The sequence below is a fragment of the Dermacentor silvarum genome, chromosome 4, assembly GCF_013339745.2.
Source record: "Dermacentor silvarum isolate Dsil-2018 chromosome 4, BIME_Dsil_1.4, whole genome shotgun sequence".
Lineage (NCBI taxonomy): Eukaryota > Metazoa > Arthropoda > Arachnida > Ixodida > Ixodidae > Dermacentor > Dermacentor silvarum.
Genome location: NC_051157.2, coordinates 179464946 through 179490543, shown reverse-complemented (window position 1 = coordinate 179490543; position 25598 = coordinate 179464946). Strand labels below are relative to the sequence as shown.

The 25598-nt window shown below is 45.4% G+C and overlaps 1 protein-coding gene across 1 annotated transcript; it reads left to right on the top strand.

Moving 5' to 3' along the window:
* Positions 1-851: 851 nt before the first annotated feature.
* On the top strand, positions 852-22173 carry LOC119449076 (protein regulator of cytokinesis 1). The gene is made up of 7 exons (XM_049666632.1): positions 852-884; positions 967-1107; positions 7550-7705; positions 11750-11893; positions 15996-16244; positions 19695-19802; positions 22153-22173. The coding sequence occupies exons 1-7, from the start codon at positions 852-854 to the stop codon at positions 22171-22173; spliced, it is 852 nt and encodes a 283-aa protein (XP_049522589.1).
* The last annotated feature ends 3425 nt before the right edge of the window (positions 22174-25598 follow it).

Genomic DNA, 25598 nt, shown 5'->3' with positions numbered 1-25598 from the left:
GCTTTACAGAAAAGCATGCACCGTGCCTCCGTTAGACTCACTCTTCCATATTCAAGTTAGCTTTAGCTACAAAGCGAGCTTCTACTATGCGCTTTGTGTTCGTTTATTGTGTGTGTAGTCGTGCTTTTGAAGGGCGCTGCCATATTCCATTATTCCCCCAAAATTCAGATTGGCCTGCTTCAAAATAAAATTAATTCTGCTACAAACTGCTCTAAAACGTAATTTAACTTGCACCAAACGTTGCACCAAAATGAATTTAGGCAGTCCCACCCTTGCTTTCATTTCATGTAACGTGCATAAGTGCTAATGTTTGTGATTTTATTGCAAAACGTCGCTTTATTAGATTTATTGTTGTTGTTCAAAATTTGATTTCTTTTCTGTCTAGTTTAAAGCCAAAATTGATTTGCAAAGAACATAAATACAGTTGCTGACCCAATTTTTCCGGAACCGTCACATATTCTGAAGAACCTGCAGCAGTGACACCAAATATAGAATGAACAAATAACAGCGGCCACAGTTTGGGCTGCAGTCATGCGAATATTTCATGAATAAACTGTATACGGGTAGAGTGCCTGTCCACAGCATCTCTACGGAACAAAGTTAGCAAACGGTTAATAGACAATCAAAATATTGACTAATCAATTTTTAGCTGGTTTCGTCAAGTTGTAGGATTTTTTCCTCTTTGCTCTTACTAGCATTTTATTATTATTTTTTGTCAATTCTAAGATTGACAGGCAAGAGCGCCTTTCATAAGACGCTAGTCGATGCTTCTAAAGAACGCAGCATTTCACCCTGCTTTCATCGAATGACGTGCATTGTGTGAAATTAGAGGCCTCCAGCGCTCTGCCAGCATGCTCACAAAAACGGAAGTTGACCGATCCTTGGTGTGTCTGCGCTGCAACTGGTGTCAGAACATGCTTGTTTGGCTGTGTTCTCACACTTTTCGATGTTCTCCTTGCCTTGCAGCTCAAGGACAAGCTGTACAACTATGACCAGATGAAGCGAGAGCGCCTTCAGGAGTTTATTAACCGGGTCAAGGACGAATTGTTGACCTGGAAAAAAAGTGCTGTCGACCAAACAGTGTCGACGACGACGATGACTGTGAAGGTGGGCTCTATTGTTTGTAGGCACGGTTTTGTGCAAAACTGGAGAAAGGACATTGTTCTCATTGCTACTGCAGGAGTCGTACAGCTGTGCCAATATGCAACATTTTCTACGTGCCATGTTGCGAAATATAAATTAAAATGCAAAAGTTTTGAATGGAGTGTGAGGACACCGCAGCAGATGCGAAGGTCGTGTTTAAGTCCAAGGACGTACGATTTAAATTCATTGGAAGCACCCATGAATGTTACTGCTTTTGTTCTGTTATGTGCTAAAGCATACTAGTAGAGGCCTCGCTGCAAATATTTTGGTATGCGGTGGCCGTAGCGTTTACGTCCTTAAGCCTTAAACCATTTATGTCCTTAAAATAAATAAGCTGTTTAACACAGACTTGTACGTAGCGGAATACATGTAATTCATTACTTGTAATTCCATTGCTTTTTAGTAACCAGATACTTTATTGACGAGGAAAGCTGTAACAAGCAGTATAGCGTTGAGAACTTGAATTTGCAAGAACTGCAGTACAGCGCCCGAGATCACGCCACGCAGCAGCCTCCCGAATGTGCATTTTCAGACAGGCGAGCCCGGATGCTCAGCATAATCGTTGCCTGATCTTAACACTCCACCAGATGTTCGCCGATAAATTGGAACAGGTGTGGGTAGGTCTTGATAGCTAGCGAAGGCCACTTAGGACGTTAGGGCCAGTAATTTACATACATATGATTTTTACAGCTTTTCACTGGCCCAACCGGCTTCATAAGTTATCTAGGTGCTGAGTAACCACAATATTGTGCGCAAGATTCCTATACGTTACAACACTGCCCTACCCCCAGTGCACACATCAAGCAAACTGCCTAAGCATCCTGTCTTTCCCTGTTTTTCCACCTCGAGCAAGTTTTGAGTGTTGCTGCTGATGTCTTCCAAACAAAAACGAGGGACGATGACTGAGAAACATCTTAGAAGCAATTCTTAGTGCAGATAAGCATCGTATGAAGGCCAGCATAGAATTAACTGGAAAGGGCAAGGCCAATTACACGTTGTGTTTATTTTATCTATGGAATGTTAATAAAAGTTCCAAGGTAAGTAACGTAGAAATTATCAATTAATATAGATAATTCTTTAATTACTTTCGAGCAACAGTAATTGGTAACTGTTATCAATTACTTCGTTGAATGGAGTAATTCTGTTTGTAATCGGTTACTTTTTTTCTGTAACGGTACAAGTGTAGTTTAACCTTTTCGGACACTAATGATTCTGTTCACTGAAAACTTACTTTCACCGCATTTCTTGTATATTCATAATATTAAAAAACATGCAGCTGCAGAATTTTTTTTGTCAAGTTTACAGAACGTCCGACTCCGTGTGAAAACTCACTATAGGAACATTATATATGAGAACATCAACTATTTCATGTCTAGAAGGCTCGAAAAGCACTCATCCAGGCACTTGAAAATTATGCCTGATGCAACACACTGTGAAAAACAATGAAAGGAGTACACCCACTACATACGATATACTCGCACCGTACACACACGTACACACAAGTACAAACAACTGTCTATCTTCGCACTCGTTTTACTAAAACATTTTGAAACGTTTATTGAAACTTGCAGCACAATTTCAACTTCCAGAAAAGTTTTAAGATGTGACACATACATACATACATGCATACATGCATGCATGCATGCATACATACATACATGCATACATACATACATACATACATGCATACATACATACATACATACATACATACATACATACTATTACTTTCATCATGCTATTGCTGTTGCCGCACTTTCTTGGCATATACAATTGTGTACACAGCGTCTTAAAGGGTTAACATGGAAACTAAAACAGAAAAGGTGAACTGCACGCATATGTTTGTGCTGATGGATAGTGATAGGCATGAAAAAGCTCACACTAGAAACCTCATAAGGCTTGATAAAGATTTTAGCTGCGGTTAGTACCGCGGCACCGCCACTGCGTATAACTCGCCACCGCGTATAACCCGCACCCCAACGCAGAAAGAAAAGCAAATCCGCATATATAACCTACGAAAATAACTGCATACAACAGCGCTCAAGTCTCCATTCGCGGATACACGACTCGTCCACATCATATCTTCGGCCAGTGGCTTGGGACCCCCCCTCCTATTTTATTGCGATAGCAATTATATGGACATTTCAACTGGATTTCTACCGTCGGCGTCGCCATCGTCGTCGCCGTCGCCGTGAGGTTCCGTATAGATTCCAAGGGCGATAAAACAAACCGTCGCCGAGCGCCGTATGCGCGAGTGAAAGCGCGCGCTATCACGGAGAGCGAACGCACTGCGGAAAGCAAACGCGACCGTCGCGCGAAAGGCCGTGGGGATATGGGAGGGAGGGAGGGAGGCGGGGCGACGCTGTGCTGCTTCACCAAATGCTTATCTTGGAATCGGGCGCAAGGGGAACTGGCCACTCAATCTCCCACGCGAAAGCAAGAAAGCGGGAAGGCAGCGCGATAAGTAGGGGGGGGGGGCAGCTTCTCTGCCAACTTCTACTCTGCACTTTGCCCGGCGCTGGCGGTCGCCCGCACCGTCTCTTATCTCCACACGGCTCTGACCTTTGTATGCGCTGTGCATTCGCGGCTCACTTTCCGTTGAAGCGATTGACCGCGCGAACAATTCGCCCGCTGCGGCGGCTGCGCTTGCTGCCAGCGTTTTTGACGTTGCCTGCGGTTATTCGGTGTGATCTATTCTTGTTTGCTTGTGCGTGCTGACACCACGCTTGTTAATTCAGGTAGTCCAAATGTTTCCAAGTTTATGCAGCCGATAAAACTACTATCCCTACCCCGAATAGCTCTCTGCTAATTTGCTATCGCAATTGATGCTTCGCCTTTCGGGCGAAACTGCGACATTTTGGCAACGCTGATAAAGCCAGATTCACACGATAGACGTGATCATGGACGATTCAGTCACGTGACATGTATGGGGTCACCTCGCAGCTAGTATTCATACGACAGGTGATGACATCAGATGCAGCAGGCCTCACATGGGCAATGGCGACGGAGCAAACGCGACTTAACCAAAAATCCCACGGTGATTTGGCTCTTCACATGGACCGAGCACTTCACATGGACCGAGGGAGCGCAACGGGAGCGGGTGACGTACGAGTCTGTCAGCTCCACGTGCACTATTCGCTAACTACTGAACACAAAATGGCAACCCGTAAGGAGGAGGAGGTTAGGCGACCACGCAGTAGGGGAGAAGGGAGCGTCAACACGCAGAGGTGGGGAGAGGGGCGGGGTTCCCAATAGATAACGAAACTCTGAAAGGCGGAGAACCTTGCCTTGAGGTGTGGCTTCACGGCAGCGCGCGCAACTCTGCCATGAATGTGCATATTCATGCGCATCGTATTCTCGCACTCCGACTTTACTGTTAAATATCTTGAATTTTTGGAGCAGGAAATTTGCAGGCGCAAGTTGGAATTTGTTAGTGTAAGACAGGGGCAGTTGGAGATCGCAGGGAGAGGCCTTCGTCCTGCAGTGGACATAAATATAGGCTGAAGACGATATGCGCAAAAATACGGTAATGCATGCCACTTTTCAGTAGGCTGGGCGGAATCAGAACCCACGCCACACAGGTTCCTCAAGGCCGCGGGCCTGTGAGCAACCAAGAAATTCTCAGGGTTAGCATGCACCACCGCGCCACGCATCTCGGAGGCCATGTGCGCACTTCACGGTGCCGCCGCTAAATGGCACCTCTTGTCTAGAGAGAAAAAATGCTAGGTAAAAAATATGTATAGTGTCATGTAGTAATGATGAAAACGGCAATACTGTGAATGACGAAATTAGCTTTTTATTGGGCAAGCGTGTGCCCACAAAAATAGGCTACACTCGAAGAACGACAGCAGCGAACACAGTCGGCGGTCAGTGAAATCTGATCGGGTGAAGCGCGTCGGCTTTTATTCAAGAGTCATCGAAGGTTCCAGAGTAAACGCTGGTGCCCGCGTGTATTGCAGAAAGTACTGCACAATTGGCATCGCGCATACATGCAATCGTATTACAGAAGGTTTGGCGACAACAGACAGCGGATAGAACCATCGATAACATTCGAGAAACTACCGATACATGCAGGCGCGTCCTGCGCTGAACCATGACATTTGTTGACTGTGATACGCGGTCACTCGAGAAAGATAAACAGAGAGAGAGAGAGAAATAGAAGAGAGGAAAGGCAGGGAGGTTAACAAGACGCACGTCCGGTTTGCTACCCTGCACTGGGGAAAGGGGTATAGGGATGAAAAGAGAGAGAAAGGAAATAGAGAGAGCACAGTTTCGCGCACATTTGACACTTCGCACGAAGTCTACAGACGGTCGCCAAGACCTGTCGACTTGAGGTAGTGCAACAAGGCTTTCGTGGCTTTCTGTGCCATCGACGCATACGGCCATGGTCCAAGGATCTTCATTTCCGAAAGTATGCGTGACAATAGCATACCTGAATAAATCAAGTAGGTTAGGTGATTTGTCAACGCCCTGTTACAAAGGCGATGCCATTTAATCATCATCGAAGCGCTACAGAGGATCCTGGATGCGATACGCGCCTCGTACATGATGCATTTCAGCAGTGGCATTACTGCGTTGCTACATTGTTCCGATGCTAATCGCATTAACATTGACATTTACTGTTCCCGCAGAAATTTTTTTCTTCAGTTAAATACCTGGTGCTGTGACAGGACCCAAAATGCTGTTCGTGTTACTTCCTTCAATTTAAGGAGCTGTAATTGATGGGACTTCACTGGAATTGGCAAACGCTAGAAAGCGGCACAATGTGGGCCTGTGAAGTTTGATTTTTATAAGGCAGTTTTTAAAAACCCTGCAGGGAGTTTTCGAAAATTATAGAACTAGCTTAAACATTGCGATTACTTGATTGAGCTGCTCCAAAACTGTCCTTCCAGCCTGCCCCCTTTTAACCTGCTCCAAATTCAAAATACTTATTCTGTACCAAAGCCAACATTATTCTGCTCGGAAAATTGCTCAAAAACTGTTTCATTTTCCCCACCTCTGCTACCAGCTGCTGATACTTTTTTTCTCATTTGTAGATATCGCAGTGAGTACCTTGAGCTTTATTAAAAGAACAAAACATAACCATGAACGCGGGAAATCGGGTGTCCTGCTGGTGTTGGGCCAAATTGGTTATGTTATACAGCCGACTTGCAATAATTTAAGCTCGCACAGCTTGAAATCCTGTTTAACTCAATCAAATCTTATCTGTGTAGTGGTGCAATGGCTAAGTGACAGCCTCGTATGTGGGACATACTTTCATCAAATATCAGTGTCACTGGGAATCCACCAGTCTTTCTGACAGGTAGAGGTGTCCCCTGGCCCAGCGCGCAGCTATTTCTAGGGATTCTCGTCTAAAAAGGGGGCCCCGAGAGATTACAAAGGTTTCTGGGCATCTCTTGTCTCACCAGGGCTGTGGTAATGTAGTCTAGTATTTGCCGCTGCTGTGGGAGGCCGACAAGTGCTGTCACTTTGTACACACCTATTGGTAAAAGAAGTACAAGCGCGCTTATGACCTGGTGTTCTTCAAGTGCGGGAGCTCCACACTGCGGAAGGACACCAACTTGATGAGAAATTGTTGGAATGGCTGCAATTCTTTATCTCATTGTTATCTTCACGTCGGCGTGGCACATGCTGCTGTGAAATCACAGACGGAGGTGAAATTTCCCAAAATTCTGTGCCCGGACTGCACTGTATAATTTGCTTAAATTTCGGTGTGCGCTATGTGCGCAGAAAATATTCTGCACATGCAAGCTTTGCATCGCCACAAATATGCAACTGTGCAATCAATGTTGTCACACGGAATCTGCATGTTCGGCATGTTCACTTGCCGACTGCGGTTCAACTTTCTGGGTTTTGATCAACTTTCCGGTTTGTTCACTGGGGCACACAGCTATTGCACTTACTATTACAGTTCTTGGCCATCACACTTCTGAAAGAGCCAAACAAAAGCACACGGCACAGGTTGTTTTGGCACGGTTCAGACTGGCCACACGAGAAAACATGGACATAACACGTTGTCGTCAGCTGACTTTGTGCATTGTAACCAGGACTTCGTGAATGTCAGGAAGCTATCTCTTGTTCTCTCAAGATTGTAACCAGGACTTCGTGAATGTCAGGGAGCTATCCTCTTGTTCTCTCAAGATATCTTGTTTTTGGGCTGGTTGGTTTATTGGTTAGGCCATAATAGCGCAAATATCGCAGACACAAGACCACACTGGACAACATTACGGGCACTTCTGGTGTCTTGTCTTTTGCGCTACAGTGGTCTTTCCAAGATTCTTGTGCTCTGTATCTGGAATGACTTTTGTTCATGTTAGCCATGCGCCTTTCCAGATATCACCGAGCAACACCTGGAAAAGTTAGAAGATGAACTGAAGTCCCTGAAAAATTTTTATGCCGACACAAGGGCATCATAGCCAAGGCGGAGCGTCACGAAGCCCTGTGGTTGCGATCTCTCGAGCTGGAGAAGCTTGCCGCGGACCCAGCTCGACTGATGAACCGCGGAGGGCGCCTCCTTCATGAAACCAAGGAGAGGCAGCGGCTGCAGATCGAGCTCCCGAGGGTATGTGCCTGCAGCTGTGGGAATTGGGTGTTGTGTGTACGACTTGGGGATCGGTGCGAGTGATGTCAACGCTGGATTAACCAGCCAGCCTACGGCCTAACTCACTTTTTCTGCATCTAGCGCGCAACACAAGACAAGGACAGAGTGAAAACCAATGAAGACGGGCGCTACGTCTGTCTTTGTTGCCCGTCTTCATCGGTTTTCACTCTGTCCTTGTCTTGTGTTGTGCGCTAGATGCAGAAATGAACCACCATCATGCCCAAACTTGCGTTATTTCAAGTTGTTTATATTCCCAAATCGTACGGGAGCCATCAGGGGAGCTTGTTTTTTATAGCAGCCATCAGATCCCAAAAAATGCAATTACATCGTTCATTACAAAAATATCGGCCAAAATTGCCGATGCCCCTTTTAATGCGAATAGCGTTCTTGCCATGGTCAGGCCAAATTTCTTTACGGCTGTTAACATTTGGTTCGGGAAGCGGTCCTGATTGTGCGAGCGAGAAACGCCAGCAAGGGCATCAAGAAACGGCACCAAGCACGGCACACAAACATGCGTCCAATAAAAATGGCAACCTGCCCGGTTGTAAGGCATCCGGCATGCGAGAACATTGCAAATCGTCTCTTATACAGGGTTCGACGGAAACTGCATGCTGGCTTTTTAGTGTCGCTCAATGGATTGATCGAGGAGAGACTGCAGGCAGACTTGTGTGCGTCTGCTGGGCAACGGGAGGGGAAGGCGTTTTAGCACTCAACCGGGTCCCTCCGACAGTTGAACAACTGTCGGAGGGACCCGGTTGAGTGCTAAACCGCCTTCCCCTCTCGCGAGCTGAATTCCCCTCTCTCTCTCGTCTCTCAAATGTTGATGGCGAACCAAGCCAATGCATCTTCTCTGCTCCTCTTCTCGGCTGCGTCTCGGCTGCAAAGTACATGCGACCACCCACTGCTGCTACGCTCGAGCGCTTGCACGTGCAAAGTTCATTCCCGTGGGTAGGGTGGTGACACTCGGTCCAGTTTGTGGCGCCGACTTCGCGTGTGGGATGGCTATCGCATCACAACCGTTCAGCTATCCACCCAAAATTGCCGGTTAATCCATCCTTCAGAGATGATTCGCAGAACACCTTTTGAACATAATAAAAAATGTTGCCAAATTGTAGATATGGCTCCCGTGAACATGTTGGTCAGAACGTTGATACAATTCCGTTTAATACGATTTGCCGGCGGCAACATTCTTGAGCGAGAGTGCAATAAATGACCCAATACAGTTACGCTTTTACCGGCTACAGCATAGACCGCTTATAACGCAAGCCGCCGTAGTCGTGAGGTTCATTATTGGGCCAGTTGGTCCATGATGAACTTCAAAGAGGGCGCCTATATATATATATATATATATATATATATATAGGCGCCCTCACATATACATATATATATATATATATATATATAACGAACTACTGACACAACAACCACTTTTCGCGGAACTGTCGAGTTCGTTATTAACTGGTCCGACATTGGGGGTTAAAGGGATAAATGCGTAACAGGAACTGGTGGCTTCGTTGAGACCCAGATATTAGTACCAGCCGAATACACAAGGACGCGTACACAAGGAAAAGGAGTTGGACACGGACGGACGCTGGACTTCAGCAAGTCTTTTAAGTGCCTCACCTGTCTCCAATATTCAGATTGGATGATTTTTGCAGATGCTTCTCCAGTGACCAGATGAGCACTCTAAAGCATACAGCACGCTGACTTCTTGCGGTGGTGAATCACACTTAAAGCAATGACTTCTTGCGGTGGTGAAACACACTTAAAGCAATGGGACAGGAACCGCACTTTGTATGTCGTCAAAGCTATGGCACACACACAGGCGTCAGCTCGGTCTTGTGAAGGCAGAAAACACAGAAAAGAGCCGAATGGAGAAGAAATGAGGTGCACTAGCGAAAGCTCTTTTGTGCACTCGTCCGTGCGGCAGCACGTGCATTATGCCTATTTCAACGCTTTCGAAATCCACCAGGGGAACAGGAGCTCAAGCATTCTTGCCGTGTGTCGACATTCAGGCGGCCAGAGTCACTGCGCTGGCGCCATGCAATGTTGCAAAGGAGCGGCGGTTACGACACTGTTATGATCGCGGTTTGCTAATTCTTCGTTAACGCTTTGCCGATTGCTGTTAACGGTTCGCAGCAACTTTCTACGTTTCGAACATTGCATTTTTTGCCCAAAGCGACACGAGTAACGTAACTGAACGGCTCTTGTGTGGTTGATGTGCTGTCATAATGCCGAGAACAGGCTGTCCGAGACCTTCGCAGTAGTTTCCGAAGTTTACATTCCAGTCAACTAGAATTTTTCGATCTCTTATGCAGAATACGGTCGTGTCCCCGCCGGCAGTAATATATATCGTAATAACCCCGAATAAAAAATGGCGGCTGCGCTTCCAGTTTTGAAATGACGCGTCATCGGAACAGGGCGCTGTTTTGAAAGAGCCGCATTTCGTTTTCTGGATGGACGTTTCTAACAGAATTTTTCAACTAAGTGCAAGAATGCACAAGGAACATAAATGACACCCAAAATCTGATTTTCGGTCCAAAGTGCTGCCGAACTGTCACTGCTGATGCCAGCTTCAGAGCGGTCACTTTTTGAGAGTTTTCCCGGCCGAGTTCATATATATATATATATATATATATATATATAACGAACTACTGACACAACAACCACTTTTCGCGGAACTGTCGAGTTCGTTATTAACTGGTCCGACATTGGGGGTTAAAGGGATAAATGCGTAACAGGAACTGGTGGCTTCGTTGAGACCCAGATATTTTTCATCCAAATGAAAATAGACTGTCTAAAGCAAGGGTTCTCGATTTCTGTTCCACGAATGGCATCTTAGGGTTCCGCGAGTGATTGGAACGAATTTGACCCCATCCCGTTTTTTTCCTTTCCCTTCCACAGTTTATTATTGTCGAGAAAGTTTGCGTCATAGTTTTGGATTTAACAAAGCCATCGCACGTCATATACGGTATCGTCTGCGAGCAGCGATCGAGGTGCAGTTTCTAACACGCGAGGGGAAATCAAGTCGGGAGTTCTGCGCACTGAAAGCCACTTGTCTGCCCGGTCGACTGTTGTTGCCATCAGATGATAGACACGCGGGAACCGTTCACATGTTATTTGGGGCTCGGGCTTGAATGTGTTGGCATGTTGCAGTTTCAATACAGGCCTATTTGCAGCCGCAATGCGTTGGAAGATAAAAATGCTGCACAAGTGTTTCTGTTTGCACGAAGGGCACCTCGCTGCAGGCCAGTCGACGGGGCCATTTAGGCTTAGTATTGCAATCTCCACTTCGAAGGCCATTCCGCAACGCAAGTAACAAGTGACATATGTTTGCGAAAAATAAAATGAAGTTTTGTGAGTCCGGCACCTTGTTAGCGTGAAAACGCTGTTTATGGCATGCCGTGTCTGGTTGGTACGCGCTGCATTACGACGCACGGACCAGTGCACTAAAAATAATGCGTAAAAGTACCTTGTCTATTTATTATCGTTAGCTCATCAAGCCTTCGATGCTTTTAAACAATAATGATCAGAGCCGTTGGCTGAAGATACAATGTAAATGAGCTGTGCATCCGTGAACTAAGACTGTTTTTGCGTGCATTTGAGGATTGTATGCACTTATTTCTGCGGGTTATACGCCTGGAATTTTTCTTCTTTCCTGGTTGTTGTAATTGAAGGCGCGGGTTATACGTGAGAAAAAACTGTTGCAAATTGTGCACTAACAGTTGAATTTGGTTATTCCAGCATTAATTATATCAATGGTCAAAGCATGAAACGCAACAAGCTTTGATCATAGCATATTGTTGGACCTGTAGCATTGAAGTCGCCTTGTCAGTGTAGCTCTCGTAATGTTCATTTCGTGTTCTCCAATGCATTTCTGCATAATGCTCCTACATATTGAATGTCTATCTAGTTTTGCAGTCGATGCTGGACACTTTACTGACAGCCTATGCACTATTTTTTTTTCAGTGTGGTATTCAAAGATGTTTTCAATTTTGGTTTCAGCTCAGACAAGAAATTGAAAAATACATTGCTACCAACAGCGGCAGGAGCGATACATTCGCGCGGTGGGGTAGAGACTTGCTCAGCCACCTGGATTCCCAGCAGCGCAAGCATGCTGAAGAAAAAGAGCGCGAACGCCTCGAAAGGGTAGAGGACACTTGCAGCATTTGTCTTCGTAATCATGTATTACTTACGGGCAACGCAGAACAAATTCCATCAGTGCGATTGCACAGAACTCACTCTGTGAATTTCGCACTGCACTTGATTTTTGATCAGCAATGCTTTCTACTGAAAATTTGCTTCATGTGGTACAACTACAACCTGTGTACAGAAGGTTGCCTCAAACTATTATGTGCTTTCAGTATGCAACATACAGTTTATGAACGCAAGTGATGCGCTGCTATTGCTGTTTGCAAAAACGGGTCACTCTCCACACACCTAGGTTTCGTACAACAATCGCTTCACAATTAGCAACGTAAAATCATGAGAGTTACTGTGGCATTGAATCGCACGAAGCAACCGATATCGTTAATATGTGACGCACTTGGTTGCAAATGTAAGGAATGAGCCAGCTAACTGCAGCCTTCGTAGCATTACCTGTGGTGCAAAGTGCACGCCCACCCACCACGCTGTTTCAAAAAAGACGCTCATAGTATCCATCCATCGATCCTTCTCGTGCACAGTCCGCATGAAGGTTCGCATGAAATGCTACAAAGGTTAAAACACCTTTGTGGCATTTGTATGCTTTGGATGACTTTAGGAGACCGACCGCCACTGTGCAACTCATACCGTACATATGCAGTCCGCGTTCGTTACAACGAACGCACCTACAACAGACTTTCGGATATAAAGGACCATACTTCAACCTTAGTTTTCTCGGCCTACTTTATTATTGCAACGAGGTTCGCTTTTAACGTACCATATCACAACGTATTATCGGCTACAGTGAACAACATTAGTAGAAATTTTTTTAATCGGGCGTATAAAGCGCTTTTTTGCCGTGTCGACATGGGTTGACAAGACTTTCGAGGGTCAGCCGCATCACGGCTCTCTCTCTCCCTCTATCACGTGAGGGAGGGAGGTGGGGCGGAAGCGCGCAGTCATTTTCGCGCACGAGGCACGGTAGAGAGAGAGAGGGAGGAAGGGAGGGATGGGGGGGGGGGTTACTCCGGCGGCTGCTGTTACTGCACGGTCGCCGTATCTTGAAAGCGATCTCATCTTGAAAGGACAAAGTGCGCTCAGTGTTGGTAGCTTCGTATGCGCCGTGCCTTCAACGTTTAGTTCGCTCGCTGCTGCTGCCGCACTTCCAGACTGCAGCGCTTTGACTGCAGCGCTTTTCCGCGGTCATCGAGCCAGATGTGCTCATGTTTACCTGTGCACGCGTGACACCGTCCTTGATAATTTAGTTAGTAAGTGAATGTTTACCACTTTATACAGCCGATAGAACTACTATTATTACTTCGTATAGCTGTATAGAAAATACTGGCAGCATGGTTGCGGCACTTTGCACGTTCGTCACTCACTCTTTGCAATAACGTTGTTTCGAAAGTGAAACGTTTCTGATATTAGGGACTTCGGAAAAAGCAGACATAGCAACCATAGACGGTGGTGGTGTTGTCGGATTACGAGGGTCCGTTGTAACGAGAGTCTAATGTATATTCGCATAATACACACCTCCAATTTTGCTCTAGAAATTTTTTGTTTTGTTTTCGCCTGTATAATACTTGCAACCCTAACTTTGCTAATGTGCAGTGCTACGATCGAATGGCTGTGCTTTACTTTTCCGCAGAGACTAGAATCCTTTACTGTGGTACATGTGTTTAGAGCAAGCGCACTTAAATCTCGATGTCCTTCACTGTGTTGGAAGTACTTAATAATTCCGCATGAGAAATGCCAAGATTACATAAACAAAATTCTACAGCCCACTTATGTAGGCTGCACATCAACACGAACGACAATATGCCAGGGTTGCACAGCGGCTTGGTCGTAGGGCTTGATGACTGAAAAGCTGACAACAAAGCTATGACGAGAGAATATTGGCAGCATACAAGCGGTAAGAACTGGCTGCACGCTATCACGATTGCTTGAGACCTAATGGATAGAGCGACTGCGATAACGCTCAGCCTGTTCTTACCACGTACTTGGGCCAGTGCCGGCACAAAGGCACCTTGCAGACTCGAGAGAGAGAAAAAAAATGTCACAGTTTCGCCCTAAGGGCGCAGCAATGAATGCGATAGCAACACAGCAATGCCATACGAAGTAAGGTGAGCGGCTTTGGTAGCAATATGAATTGTAGTAAACATGAATTGATTAAGTAAGCAGGTGTGCTGCGGCGTAAGTAGACCGACATGAAGAGAGACTCGATGACCACGAGAAGGCGCGTGTGAAATGGTGGTGTTGATGAGAAGCACTTTCCGTGGGCAGCGCGTGCGAAGGATCACACCTGTAGCGCTGCACTGCCGATCCGGGCAGCATTGCATGTGTAGCGGGCGTAGAAAATGTGGCCCGACTATTACTAACTGAATGAACAAGCATGGTGCGAGCGCGCACAAACAAACGTGAATAGATCACACTGAATAACTGCAGACAACAACTGTCAAAACGCTGGCAGCAAGCGCATACGCCGCAGTGGGCGAAGGTGCGTGCGGTCTATCGCTTCATCGGAAACTGAGCGGCGAATTCACAGCGCATAGAAAGGTCAGAGCCGTGTGGAGATAAGCGACGGTGCGGGCGAGCGACGAGCGCGGTTGTTGGCAGAGAAGTGCGCCCCCCCCCCCCCACTCCCTCCGGCGCTGGCTTCCCGCTTCCTTGCTTGCGCGTCGGAGATTGAGTGCGTTCGGTCTCCGTGATAGCGCTTCCGCTCGGGCATACGGCGCGCAGCGAAGATTTTATCTATACGGAACCTCACGGCGACGGCGACGGCAGAAATCCGGTTGAAGTGTCCATATAATTGCTATCGCAATAAAAACAACTGGCTCTCTGCAACAGTAACTTTATGCAGTTTACGGACTTTACGCTGATGTAATAGGAGTGAGTGCGCGCGCAATGCACGGCTGGGCGCGGCACACTAAAGAGTCCAAGTGAAGAAGTTTGTCTGCTCGCAAAATGGAAGCGCTGATCAGACGCTGATAAACTTTGACATGCCGATGAGTAAGATGGTTGAGGAAAGAGATGCATACAGCGTGCTTGTCAAAACAACAGGTGTTGAAAAGCAGCGCTTCATCGTGATGCTTGCGATAACAGTAGACGGCCGGAAGTGGTTGCGAGGACGAGCTGTTGTGGAACCATGATGTGGAGGAAGTGGACCAGCGACCTGTACGACAGGTATGGTGCTTCTGATGCGGAGTGAAGTGCAGTAGAAACGAAAAAAGCTGTTACTGTTTTACACTCGCCGTAGTGGCTATGCCGTTGCGCTACTAAGCCAGAGGGCACGGGATCGAATTCCAGCTGCATTTCTATGCGCGTGAAATGCAAGTACACCCGTTTGTGCATTTGCAAAGAACCCTAGGGGGTCAAAATTAATATGGAATTCCTCATTATGGCGGCCCTCATAATCAAATCATGGTTTTATGACGTGAATTTTGATTTTATTTTTTTCGTTTTTTTATCTAAGAACATTTGCGCTTACAAAAAGCTATGTCTCTCTTACCTTTACCTCTATGATGCCTACTGTCTGGTATTATTTGCTCTGTCTTCTTTATGCCCACTGCTACAAATCTATCCCGTCGATGGCTGCTGGAGGAACTGTCTCTCGGACTTCCAGTTGAATATGTCCATTTCGGCGGAGTGGTCTGGACTGCTTTGCAGGGTAATCTCGGATTGTGATCCCCTCTTGATCTGTCTTTGGCATAAGAAATCCACGCTCCCAATCCTCCCAATCTGCCATTGGGACAGTGTTGCTCCAAAGAGCAGAAACTAGGAGCACTGCAGTTCTCCCATTTGAATTCAGCAATAAACTAGGTGCTTTGCGCAGTCGGAGATTTCATTGCATTGGGCCTTTAACAAAACAGTCAATGTTACAACATAGGTCCAATCAGGAGTGTTTCAATAACGTCGGCAATACACTGTGTTGTTATCGCCGTTTGTACTAATTCTGATTTTTACGCAATAGTACCTCCGCACATGCAGCATCTGCAAGGGATATGCATTTGTTTTTTGACCTGCAGACAGCAAAACCCTTCTTGGTGCATTGTAGTTGTATCAGCCACTGTGCTGTTGACTTAGGTTCGCTTGCTGACTTCTCCTGTAGGAGAGCCGTCGCAAAGCCACTCCCACAAAGTCGAGCAACGTGAAGAGGGCCCTCTGTGGGACACCTTCCGGCACTGCATCCAGGATTTCCCGGCTTGGAACAAGCAGTGCCACCCTCGGATCCAGCAGGCGCGGAGCCACACCAGCCAGCAAGAACACCCTGGTGGCGCACGGTGGCACACCGGTCCGCGCTGGCGCTGCTGCCATTGCAGCTGCGAAGAGCACCCGGCAGCGCTCACTGAAGGCCCAGGTACGACTGGAACAAGCACCTTCTCCAAGATTATTCGGATGAACGGGGGTGGGGGCTTTATTTGTGTACTCCAACCCTAGTGGCCCGTTTTGGGGAAGGCACTTGTCTTTAAGATAAGGCATGATTGAATAAAACGTGCCTTGCAAAGCAGGAAGTGGCCTCACTGGTAGTGTTATGAAGTCCTTATGTTTAGTCACTTACAGCAAGAAGGGGGGTGGTAAAAACGAAATGCAGTAAAAATATTAACAATAGATGGTCTGTACAGCGTTCTTGATGTTTTACAGCGCAGCTGTACGCCCGTTCTGCGGCGAGCGTCGGCTTCCCTCGTAACTCAGCAAAATGAGCAGTGAGGGATGATAGAGCGAATGCGGAGCACAACGACGAATGAATGATGGCAATAGCGAAGAGAGTGCGAGGAGGAAACCGGAGGGGAGGGTATGGCGAAAGCGCGAGAAGAAATGTGTGGTGCCACGCCAGACTGGCTCTGCGGCAACAATGACTACGATTTGGTGCCAGCTAGTAGCGCGCATCTGTTCCCTGATAACGCCCACGATACCTTATATGGAAACAAAGCACTGTATGGGCAGAGGTCTGTCTATGGCAGCTGCTGTGAACCGTGCCCACGCGTAACACACGCGCTGCCTCTCGTGATCTCCCGATTAGCGAGGCAGTCGCGCCACACTTTACTCCGTTTGGAGATTGTCCGCGCCAGCCAATATATCGCGAAATGAAAACACATATAGAGCTGCGCTCCAATTTCGCATTAGGGAGTATCGTAATTGTCGGTGAACTTTTTTTTGATTCTATGATGATGAAGTCAATGGTCTAATGCGTAGAGCATCGGGCTACTGTGCTCATTAAACCGAGTTCGAAACCAACCGTCGGACCAAATTCGGTAACTAGGTATGCGTGACTGGGAATGTGCCACTTTGCAATGACAAAAAAAAGATCCTTTAAGATTCTCTAGTGCTCGGTGAAATCGAAAGCAAGTCAGTTCTAGTCCGCACTTATCCTACAGACGAAGGAGTCGCTTTAAAGGTGCATTAGCACACCGACTTGCAGGCTGCGGTAAGTGCAGGACGGAATGCAAGACGGAGGGGCGAAAAGGGTTTTTTAAAAGGGGGTTGAAATGAAAAGATTTGTGAAAAAAATTGGTGGAATCCCATCTCGCAATGACTGTCGACGCTAATGCGTTTTAGCATAGTAGGAATATAGCGACACAAGGTATTGCCACTGTCGAAACAAATTATGTATGAGGTGTGTACTGCAGCAGGATTGCTCTTTCGCGCTTTCCTAAGAAGACTCTGCGCCATCTAGCGCGGCCGCAGCGAAGCCTGCACGTGGCCTCCGAAATGCATGGCATGTCAATGCCTACGAACGCTGAGAAACGAGTCACGCAGCAACCGGGCTCCTCTCTTGCGCTTCTTTCTGGACACACTGCGCCATCTAGTGGCACTTCAGAGAAGTCTGAACATGGCCTCCGAGACGAGAAGCGTGCCTGAGAATGCTGAGAATTGTTCTCTCGCTTGCCGCATACTTGGTGCATTTGTGGCACAGCCTGCTAATGCGTCGGGTTGCTGTTCTTGAGGAACCCTTGTGATGTCGGTTGGATTCTGTGCAGCATCGAATACATTTTAAAGGATCTTTCTTGTCACTTCAAAGTGGCACATACCTAGTTACTCAAGTTGGATTCATTCATCGAATACACACCTACCCAGTCCCACGTCTACAGGGACCCGTGTCGGTGAGAAAGAGGTTCATCGAAGAATACTCGGTGACCCATGTTGGTCAAATGATTGGTTTCAAACCCTCTTCCATTAGCACAGCAGCCGATCCTCCAGCCATACAACCACGGACTACCCAGTGACCAAGGTTGGCGCCAAAATGGTTAGGCAGAAACGTACATAGGTACATACACAGCCCCATTTGTGCTGAGCAGTATATCGCCACAGCAGCGATTTCGCGGGGTGTCGAACTCCCTAATCCTCGCCCTGGTTACGGACCTGATGTGCAGTGGGAATCGCGAGAGAGGAGACCGGCTGCATGCACATTTCGGTGGCGGCAAGATGGTGTGTCGCTACGTTGCTTCAATGCTAATTGCATTAACATTGACATTCTTTGTTAGGTGGATTCTGCCGGAATTTCATTGGATTAGCATTTTAAGCAAGCTCACGTACTTGCCGGGGTCTGTCTCTCTCTAATCAGCCTGTCGACGCATGTGTCCGTGGCGTAATGGCTTTAATGTCGGGCTTCTGTACTCGCGGTCCTGGGCTCGAATCCTGATGTCGGACACCTTTAATAATGTTTATTCAATTATTTGTTACGCAGTACTTAGTTTAAAATGACGATTTTACAGAGCCACGAAGCCGCTTGAAGCCAGAAGGACGAAGTTTATGCAAATCGACGTATTTCCCATAATTTCCATGCTGGCTGAAACACCCCGCTTGCAGCTCCCGTAGGCACTACCCACTAGTAATTATTGTATGAAACTCCGTATGACATTCCGTAACGGCGATTTTCTAGCAGTGCCATTTATGCTATTCCTTTTCAAGCTTTTTGCGCTTCGTCAATGGTCAGAGCGATGCTCCGAATGCGTTATCAACGAGATCAGTCAGTCATGAATGGTGGATGATAAGTGTGTCGTTGAGAGACCAGAAGGCATTGCCACAAAATCGCAGCCTGTATCTCTACTCCTTTCGTCTATCGGTACGAACAGCATGACGATGGTAAAATCAATGAATGCAGCGAATCTTCATCGGCAACTGCTTTGCTAGTTCATGTTTCGAAGAGACGCCGGCGATGTTATAGAACAAATATATTGCGATTTCTGCAAAACTCGGCAGCCAAATTAGCACTTGGTCGCACAGTGCACAGCAAGGCGTCTAAAATATTGGTAATCCTTACACATAAAGTCTTATGTGGCTAGTGGCACCCCCACAGAACTTTCGAAGTAGTCGGGCGCGTCCGAATTATTGGTGTCAAAATAATCAGTCAGGGACTAAATTGTTTGATCAATAGAGAAGGCACAATCAGTTAGCCATGGCAGTGTGGAATACTTTGCTTGCTACAACGAAAACTTCCTTGTAGGCTGACATGTTCTACAGTTGTCAACCGACTGTGCGGAAGAGGCGCTCGTTGAGGAGCATTGTCCCTCAACTCCTCTCTAAACACACTGCAAAGGCTTGGGCAACTGTGAAGCAACTCAAGTACAAAGTAAAATGACTGCCTGCCACTGCACCCTCACTGCAGGGCATTTTCAAAAGCCTGTAGTCCGTACATTCTCAATAGTAGTACGGCTGGCATCATTCGCTTTTGCAGTGTTTCTTGCAACCATTGGCACTGTATTGACTGTAATGGCTAATATGCATTTCGCGTGTACAGCTCATGTACTTGGAGCAGTTTCTTGGTGCGGGTAGCAATGTTTTCTCTTCTTCTTGATCGCTGCTGCAGAAGAAAAGTGTCAACAGCCGACAGCTGTTCAAAGGCAAAGGAGCCGACGAGGCATCCACCAGCACAGCCGGACCTGTGGGTGGGCTCCCCTCCATGGACAGCTTCGCAGTGAGTGCGGAAAAGTCTGCTGCTAATGTAAGCAAACCACTGTTAACTTGAAGCTTTAAAAATCGGAAAACATTTCGAGAGGGGAATAATATTTACAGATGCATTAAGCGTACTGAAGGTTTTAATGTCCCTAAAAGCACAAAAACCCTGTAATAATTGAACTTTCTTCGCTTTTGTGCACTAGCTATGCAGCTGAACAGCGTATGGTGATATGTTGGGTTCCTAGTCACAGAGGCATTCCGGGTAATATGATAGCCGATGAACTAGCTACATCCACAGCAACGAGAACTCTCAACGCCCTCGCAACTATCCCGGCTATAGATTTGAACCCTTTCCTGCGGAGAAAACTAAGACGTTATTGGCAACACCTCTGGGATGCTGAAATGTCTAATAAGCTTCATATAATTAAGCCAAAGTTAGGCATTTGGCCATCGAAAACAAAATCGCAAGAAGCCGATGTCCTCGACTGAGTATGGCTAGGACACACGTACGGCACACACAACCACTTGTTGACCGGCGATGAACCTCCTATCTGTGGGAAATTTAGTGAGAGCTTGACCGTCATTCATGTCTAACTACAGGTTTGCCCGCTCAATTTAATCCAAGTGCCAGTCAATTTAATCCGAGCGCCAGTAAATTCCTCTGAGTGCCATTCAAATTAATCCACGTGCCAGCCATTTTAATCCGAGCGCCATTCAATTTAATCCAAGCACCGCTGAATTTAATCCAAACGCTAGCCGAAATAATCCAAACGCCAGTGAATTTAATCCAAGCATAACGTAATTCAACAACCTTTGAACTTTAGGGCGACTGAAATTTTGTGATAAGATTAGGGGTTAATAGCTCCAAAATAAAAGTACCACATGAGAGATCAATAGCTTTCCTGCCACGTGACTCACGGCAACCTTTGGAGGGTTTCTTGCCCAAGACATATGTCTCGTTCTGAGGCGACCTTGAAGTGGAGCCAAAAGCGGGCGGAACATCGGTAAAACATGTAAACAAAAATCGATAACTCAATAAGGTAATCACAAACCTCATAACATTATATATCAATCGATAGGTAATTACATGAGGAATATCGATTAAATACATGATTAATCACTTTAATAGTCATTAAATTAATTGTAAAAATCAGCTTGCGAAAGTGGTAAAATGGGTCGAAAAACCCGAAAAGTGGCTAATAACCGAAAATTAATTATGCTAATGGGTAACGATGGTAATCATAACGATAAAAAATGGGTATTCAGAGAGGTCAATGAGGTGAATGAAGAGTCAATTGATGGTGAACTATAAGTGAATTGGTGGTCAATTAAGGGGGGTTCCGTTGGGTGATTGGAGTCGAACGAAAGGTAATGATGAGTCAGAGAGAGCTAATATAATGAAAATAAATGAGAGTGAATTAAGAGTGAATGAAGGTGAATCAAATAGCGAATTGATGGTCAATTAAAGGGGTTCAGTTGGGTGATTGGAGTCAAACGATAGGTAATCATGAGACAAAGAGAGCTAAGATATTGAAAAGTAAATGAGAGTGAATTTAGAGTGAATGATGGTGAATTAAGAGTGAATTGATGGTCGACAAAAGGGGTTCAGTTGGGTGACCGGAGTCAAACGAAAGGATAATGATGAGACAGAGAGATCTAAAATAATGAAAAGTAAATGAGAGTGAATTAGTGAATGAAGGTGAATAAAGTAGTGAATTGATGGTCAATATAAGGGGTTTAGTCTGGTGATTAGTCAAATGAAAGGTATAGGTGAGACAGAGTGAGCTAAGATAATGAAAAGTAAAGAGTGAATTAAGAGTGAATGAAGGTGAATTTAGAGTGAATCGATGGTCAATTAAAGGGGTTCAATTGGGTTATTGGAGTCAAACGAAAGGGAATGATGAGACAGAGTGAGCTAAGATAATGAAAGGTAAATGAGAGTGAATTAAGAGTGAATGAAGGTGAATCAAGTAGTGAATTGATGGTCAATACAAGGGGTTCGGTTCGGGGATTGGAGTCAAATTAAAGGTAATAATGAGAGATATAGCCAAGATAATGAAAAGTAAATGAGAGTGAATTAAGAGTGAATGAAAGTGAATGAAATAGTGAATTGATGGTCTATGCTACTCAACTATGCCAAATCATTGCCCGGTAGACCTTCTTTTAAGCTCCGTTACGACAAGCTTGTTGTTAACCACAAAAGATTTGCCTATGACGCCAGCAAGGACGAAGTTTGCGAAACTACTGCGCATGTTCGGACCGATGGCAACCGAGCTCGCAACAGAAATAGGACGCACTTTTTCTCTGGTCAGAACCGCGACCGTCAAGCATATTCATCTTCTAATTCTGCACCTCTGCCACATGCGCAGACTTCTAATGCTACTTCTTAACAATCAGTGAAGGGAAGTCGCAGCGGAAAAGCATCGCGTCCTATCTCTGTGCTGTATACCAACATTCGTAGCATCATGAAGAAGCGTGACGCTTTCGAAGGACTTATCGATTCATGTGAAGCCGACGTGATTGCTGTAACCGAGACATGGTTGAATTCTAATGTTCGCGACAGTGAAAGTTTTACAATATCCAAGTCATTGCAAATTTATCGCTGCGATCGAGATGGAAGACAGGGCAATGGCACTTTGCTTGCTATTTCAAAACGTTTCAAGTCTTTCCTCATTAACCTGACGTCAACGTTGGAAGTGATATGGTGTGGGGTAGTTGCTAACAATAAGACACATGTCTTTGGTTTCTGTTACCGTCCCCCGGATACGGACATTAGCTTTGCTCATGAGTTTCACGATAACATTAATGCAATTATAATGCGGTACCCATCAGCGTCAATAACTATTCTAGGCGATTTTAATTATCCTTCCATAGCGTGGACGTCATCATTACCCCAAGTCATGCCATTTTCCTCTCACAGCCAGTGCTTCCTTGGTACCTGCAACCTTTTTAATTTAACGCAGATGGTGACTACTCCAACTCGTGTTACCAGTACTTCATCGCACACTCTTGACTTGATGTTGACATCAATGCCTGAGACTATTCATTCACTATCTTCCGTTCCTGGTCCTAGCGATCACTGCATGTTATACTTTTACATAAACAGCAGCACGCCTGCTGCTACTAAGGAACGCATGATAATCTACGACTACAATGCCGCAAACTTCGAAGAAATTAATCACGAACTGTCTCTCTTTTTTGACACCTACTTACATGATTTTGATCACAGAACCGTACAGGAAAATTGGGATTTGTTTGTTAACAAAATTTATGAACTTACTCGAATTTTTATTCCTCGGAAGTTTATCCCTATTAGCAGCTCCGCACCCTGGTATAACACATACTTGAAGCGTCTCTCTAATAAAAAGAAACGCTTGTTTCGCGGGCCGAAATTGCAAGCTACTGACGAACGCTGGCGTGCCTACGAATCTGCTACACAAGCATATTCTTTGGCAGTTTCAGCCGCTAAAGCTAACTTTCTATCAAACACCCCACCTGCAATGCTTGTCAATAACCCGAGGAAGTTTTGGAAAACTGTAACAAATACTAACAACAGTGAAATTGTACTTGTTGACACTGACGGCCTTCCCGTACCGGCTGGGAAGTGTGCAACACTTTTGAATGAAAACATTACCTGCAATTTTTCAGTTTCGGTCACTAGCACGTCTGTTTCTTTGTCAATGCGCAATTATTTACCTATGTCTCCAATAGAAATCGAAGTGCCTGGCATTGTGAAAATGATTGAATCCCTCCGAATGTCCTCTGCTTGCGGTGTTTCAATTTCAATTCAATTCAATTTTATTCACAACACACATACAAAGTTGTGTTGAAGGCTCCCCTGGCAAAAAAGCTGTAAGCATACAGCTTGACGGAGGCCAGGGGGGCCAATAATCGGTAGCAGTGTCAGTGAATTAGTAATAGCATTAAATGGCAATACATGAAGACGCATCAAAAACCCTATACCAATACTATAAGCAACAGTCACAATAATAAATACCTATACACTATAAGCAAATACATACAAGACATGCAAATACATGCACTACATACTAGATGCACTAATAAAACATGCAAGTAATACTCGTATATAAGACGAGATAAATACAGTGTATCAATAAAATTCATCAAATACAAACATAATGCGCAATCGCCCTCGTGAAAACCCAACATCTTTATTTACACGCTTTTCAAGTTTATTCAGTAGCACTGGTACATTATGAGTTACAGATTGCAAAAGATAATTGGTTCTAGGGCACGGTACCAACCACCTTTCGCGTTCCCTTGTCAAACGAATACTGGAACGTTCTACAGGATTAGACACGCTATTTAGAAATTCAGCAGTTTTTGTTTCTGCAAAATGAAGCTGATTCAAAAGACGGTAGCTGTATGAGCGCTCGATATTAACTATCTTGTTTCTCTGAAATAGTTCTTTTGTTGGGTGAAAATAGTCGACAAGGCTTGCACAGCGAATGGCCTTCTTTTCTAAAAGCAAGAGCCTATTAATATTACTTTTTGTTGTTGTGCCCCATATTAATAAACAGTAGTTTAAATGCGATCGAAATAGTGAATGATAAAGTTGGAAGAGGATTCGAGAGGGGGACATGTGTCGACACCTGAACAACACGCCAATAGCTGAGGACAGCTTTTTTATAAGCATGTCGATGTGTGAATTCCACTGCAAATGGTTCGAAAATGTTACGCCTAACACCTTGTGTTCTGCCACTACTTCAATAGGATGGGGCCCCATGGTCAAGTTTATGGTAGCAACGGCTTTGTTTTTGGCAGTGAAAATGATGCCCTTAGATTTTTTAGCGTTGATGTGAAGGTAGTTACTAAGCGACCAGTCATGTAATTTTGAGAGGACAGAATTCGTGCGCAGTACTAAGTCCATGTCGTTATCAGCAGTAACAAAAAGACTAGTGTCATCCGCGTATAAAATAAATTTAGTCTCATTGTCAATTTTATTTAGATCGTTAACATATACGTTAAATAAAAAGGGGCCTAGGATGCTGCCCTGAGGAACTCCAGTCGGTAAATTCTTAGGTGTTGATACAAAACCGTTAATCGCCACGCTCTGTTGCCGATTAGTGAGATAAGAATGCAAGAGGGAGTGCGTCACTCCACGGATGCCGTATTGTTGTAGTCTAGTTAACAGTATACCATGATGGAGTGAGTCAAAAGCTTTACTGTAGTCTATGAAAATGCCAAGTGTTAATTGACCCTTTTCGATGCCCTGTAGAATTATTTCCTTTTGCACTAGAAGCGCAGACTCAGTGGACCTACCTTTTGTAAAGCCATGCTGGCAGCCGGACAAGATGTTGTGCTTAGAAAAAAAGCCACTTAGTCGCGATAAAATTATTTTTTCAAGGCCCTTCGAGAAAACAGGCAACACAGATATCGGCCGATAGTTAGAAATGTCATTTCTGTCGCCACCTTTATGTATCACCGATACACGTGCTTCCTTCATCTTGTTGACAATATTAATTCAAGATTTCTTAAAGAAACAAATCTGTGCTCATCTCTTTTCTTGTGTAAAATATTTCAACAATCTTTGGATAAGGTGTGGTACCTCGTGCTTGGAGAGAGGCGAAGGTGGTTCCCCTACATAAATCTGGAAGCAAACAATCTGTGATTAATTACCGACCTATTTGTCTCACTTCTATACCATGTAAGATTCTGGAGCACATAATCTTCTCTAATCTGGTCACCTTCCTAGAATCTAACTCATTCTTTAGCAAGTCACAGCATGGATTTAGGAAATCATACTCATGTGAAACACAGTTGCTCTGCTTTACCCATTACTCACACGTCATTC

What these genes read in the sequence shown, in the direction of transcription:
- LOC119449076 (XM_049666632.1), top strand. Translation starts at nt 852, where the DNA reads ATGCTCACAAAAACGGAAGTTGACCGATCCTTG. An exon ending in TGCAGATCGAGCTCCCGAGG is followed by an intron (nt 7,706 to 11,749) that starts GTATGTGCCTGC and finishes TTTTGGTTTCAG; the next exon opens with CTCAGACAAGAAATTGAAAA. An exon ending in AGCGCGAACGCCTCGAAAGG is followed by an intron (nt 11,894 to 15,995) that starts GTAGAGGACACT and finishes CTTCTCCTGTAG; the next exon opens with GAGAGCCGTCGCAAAGCCAC.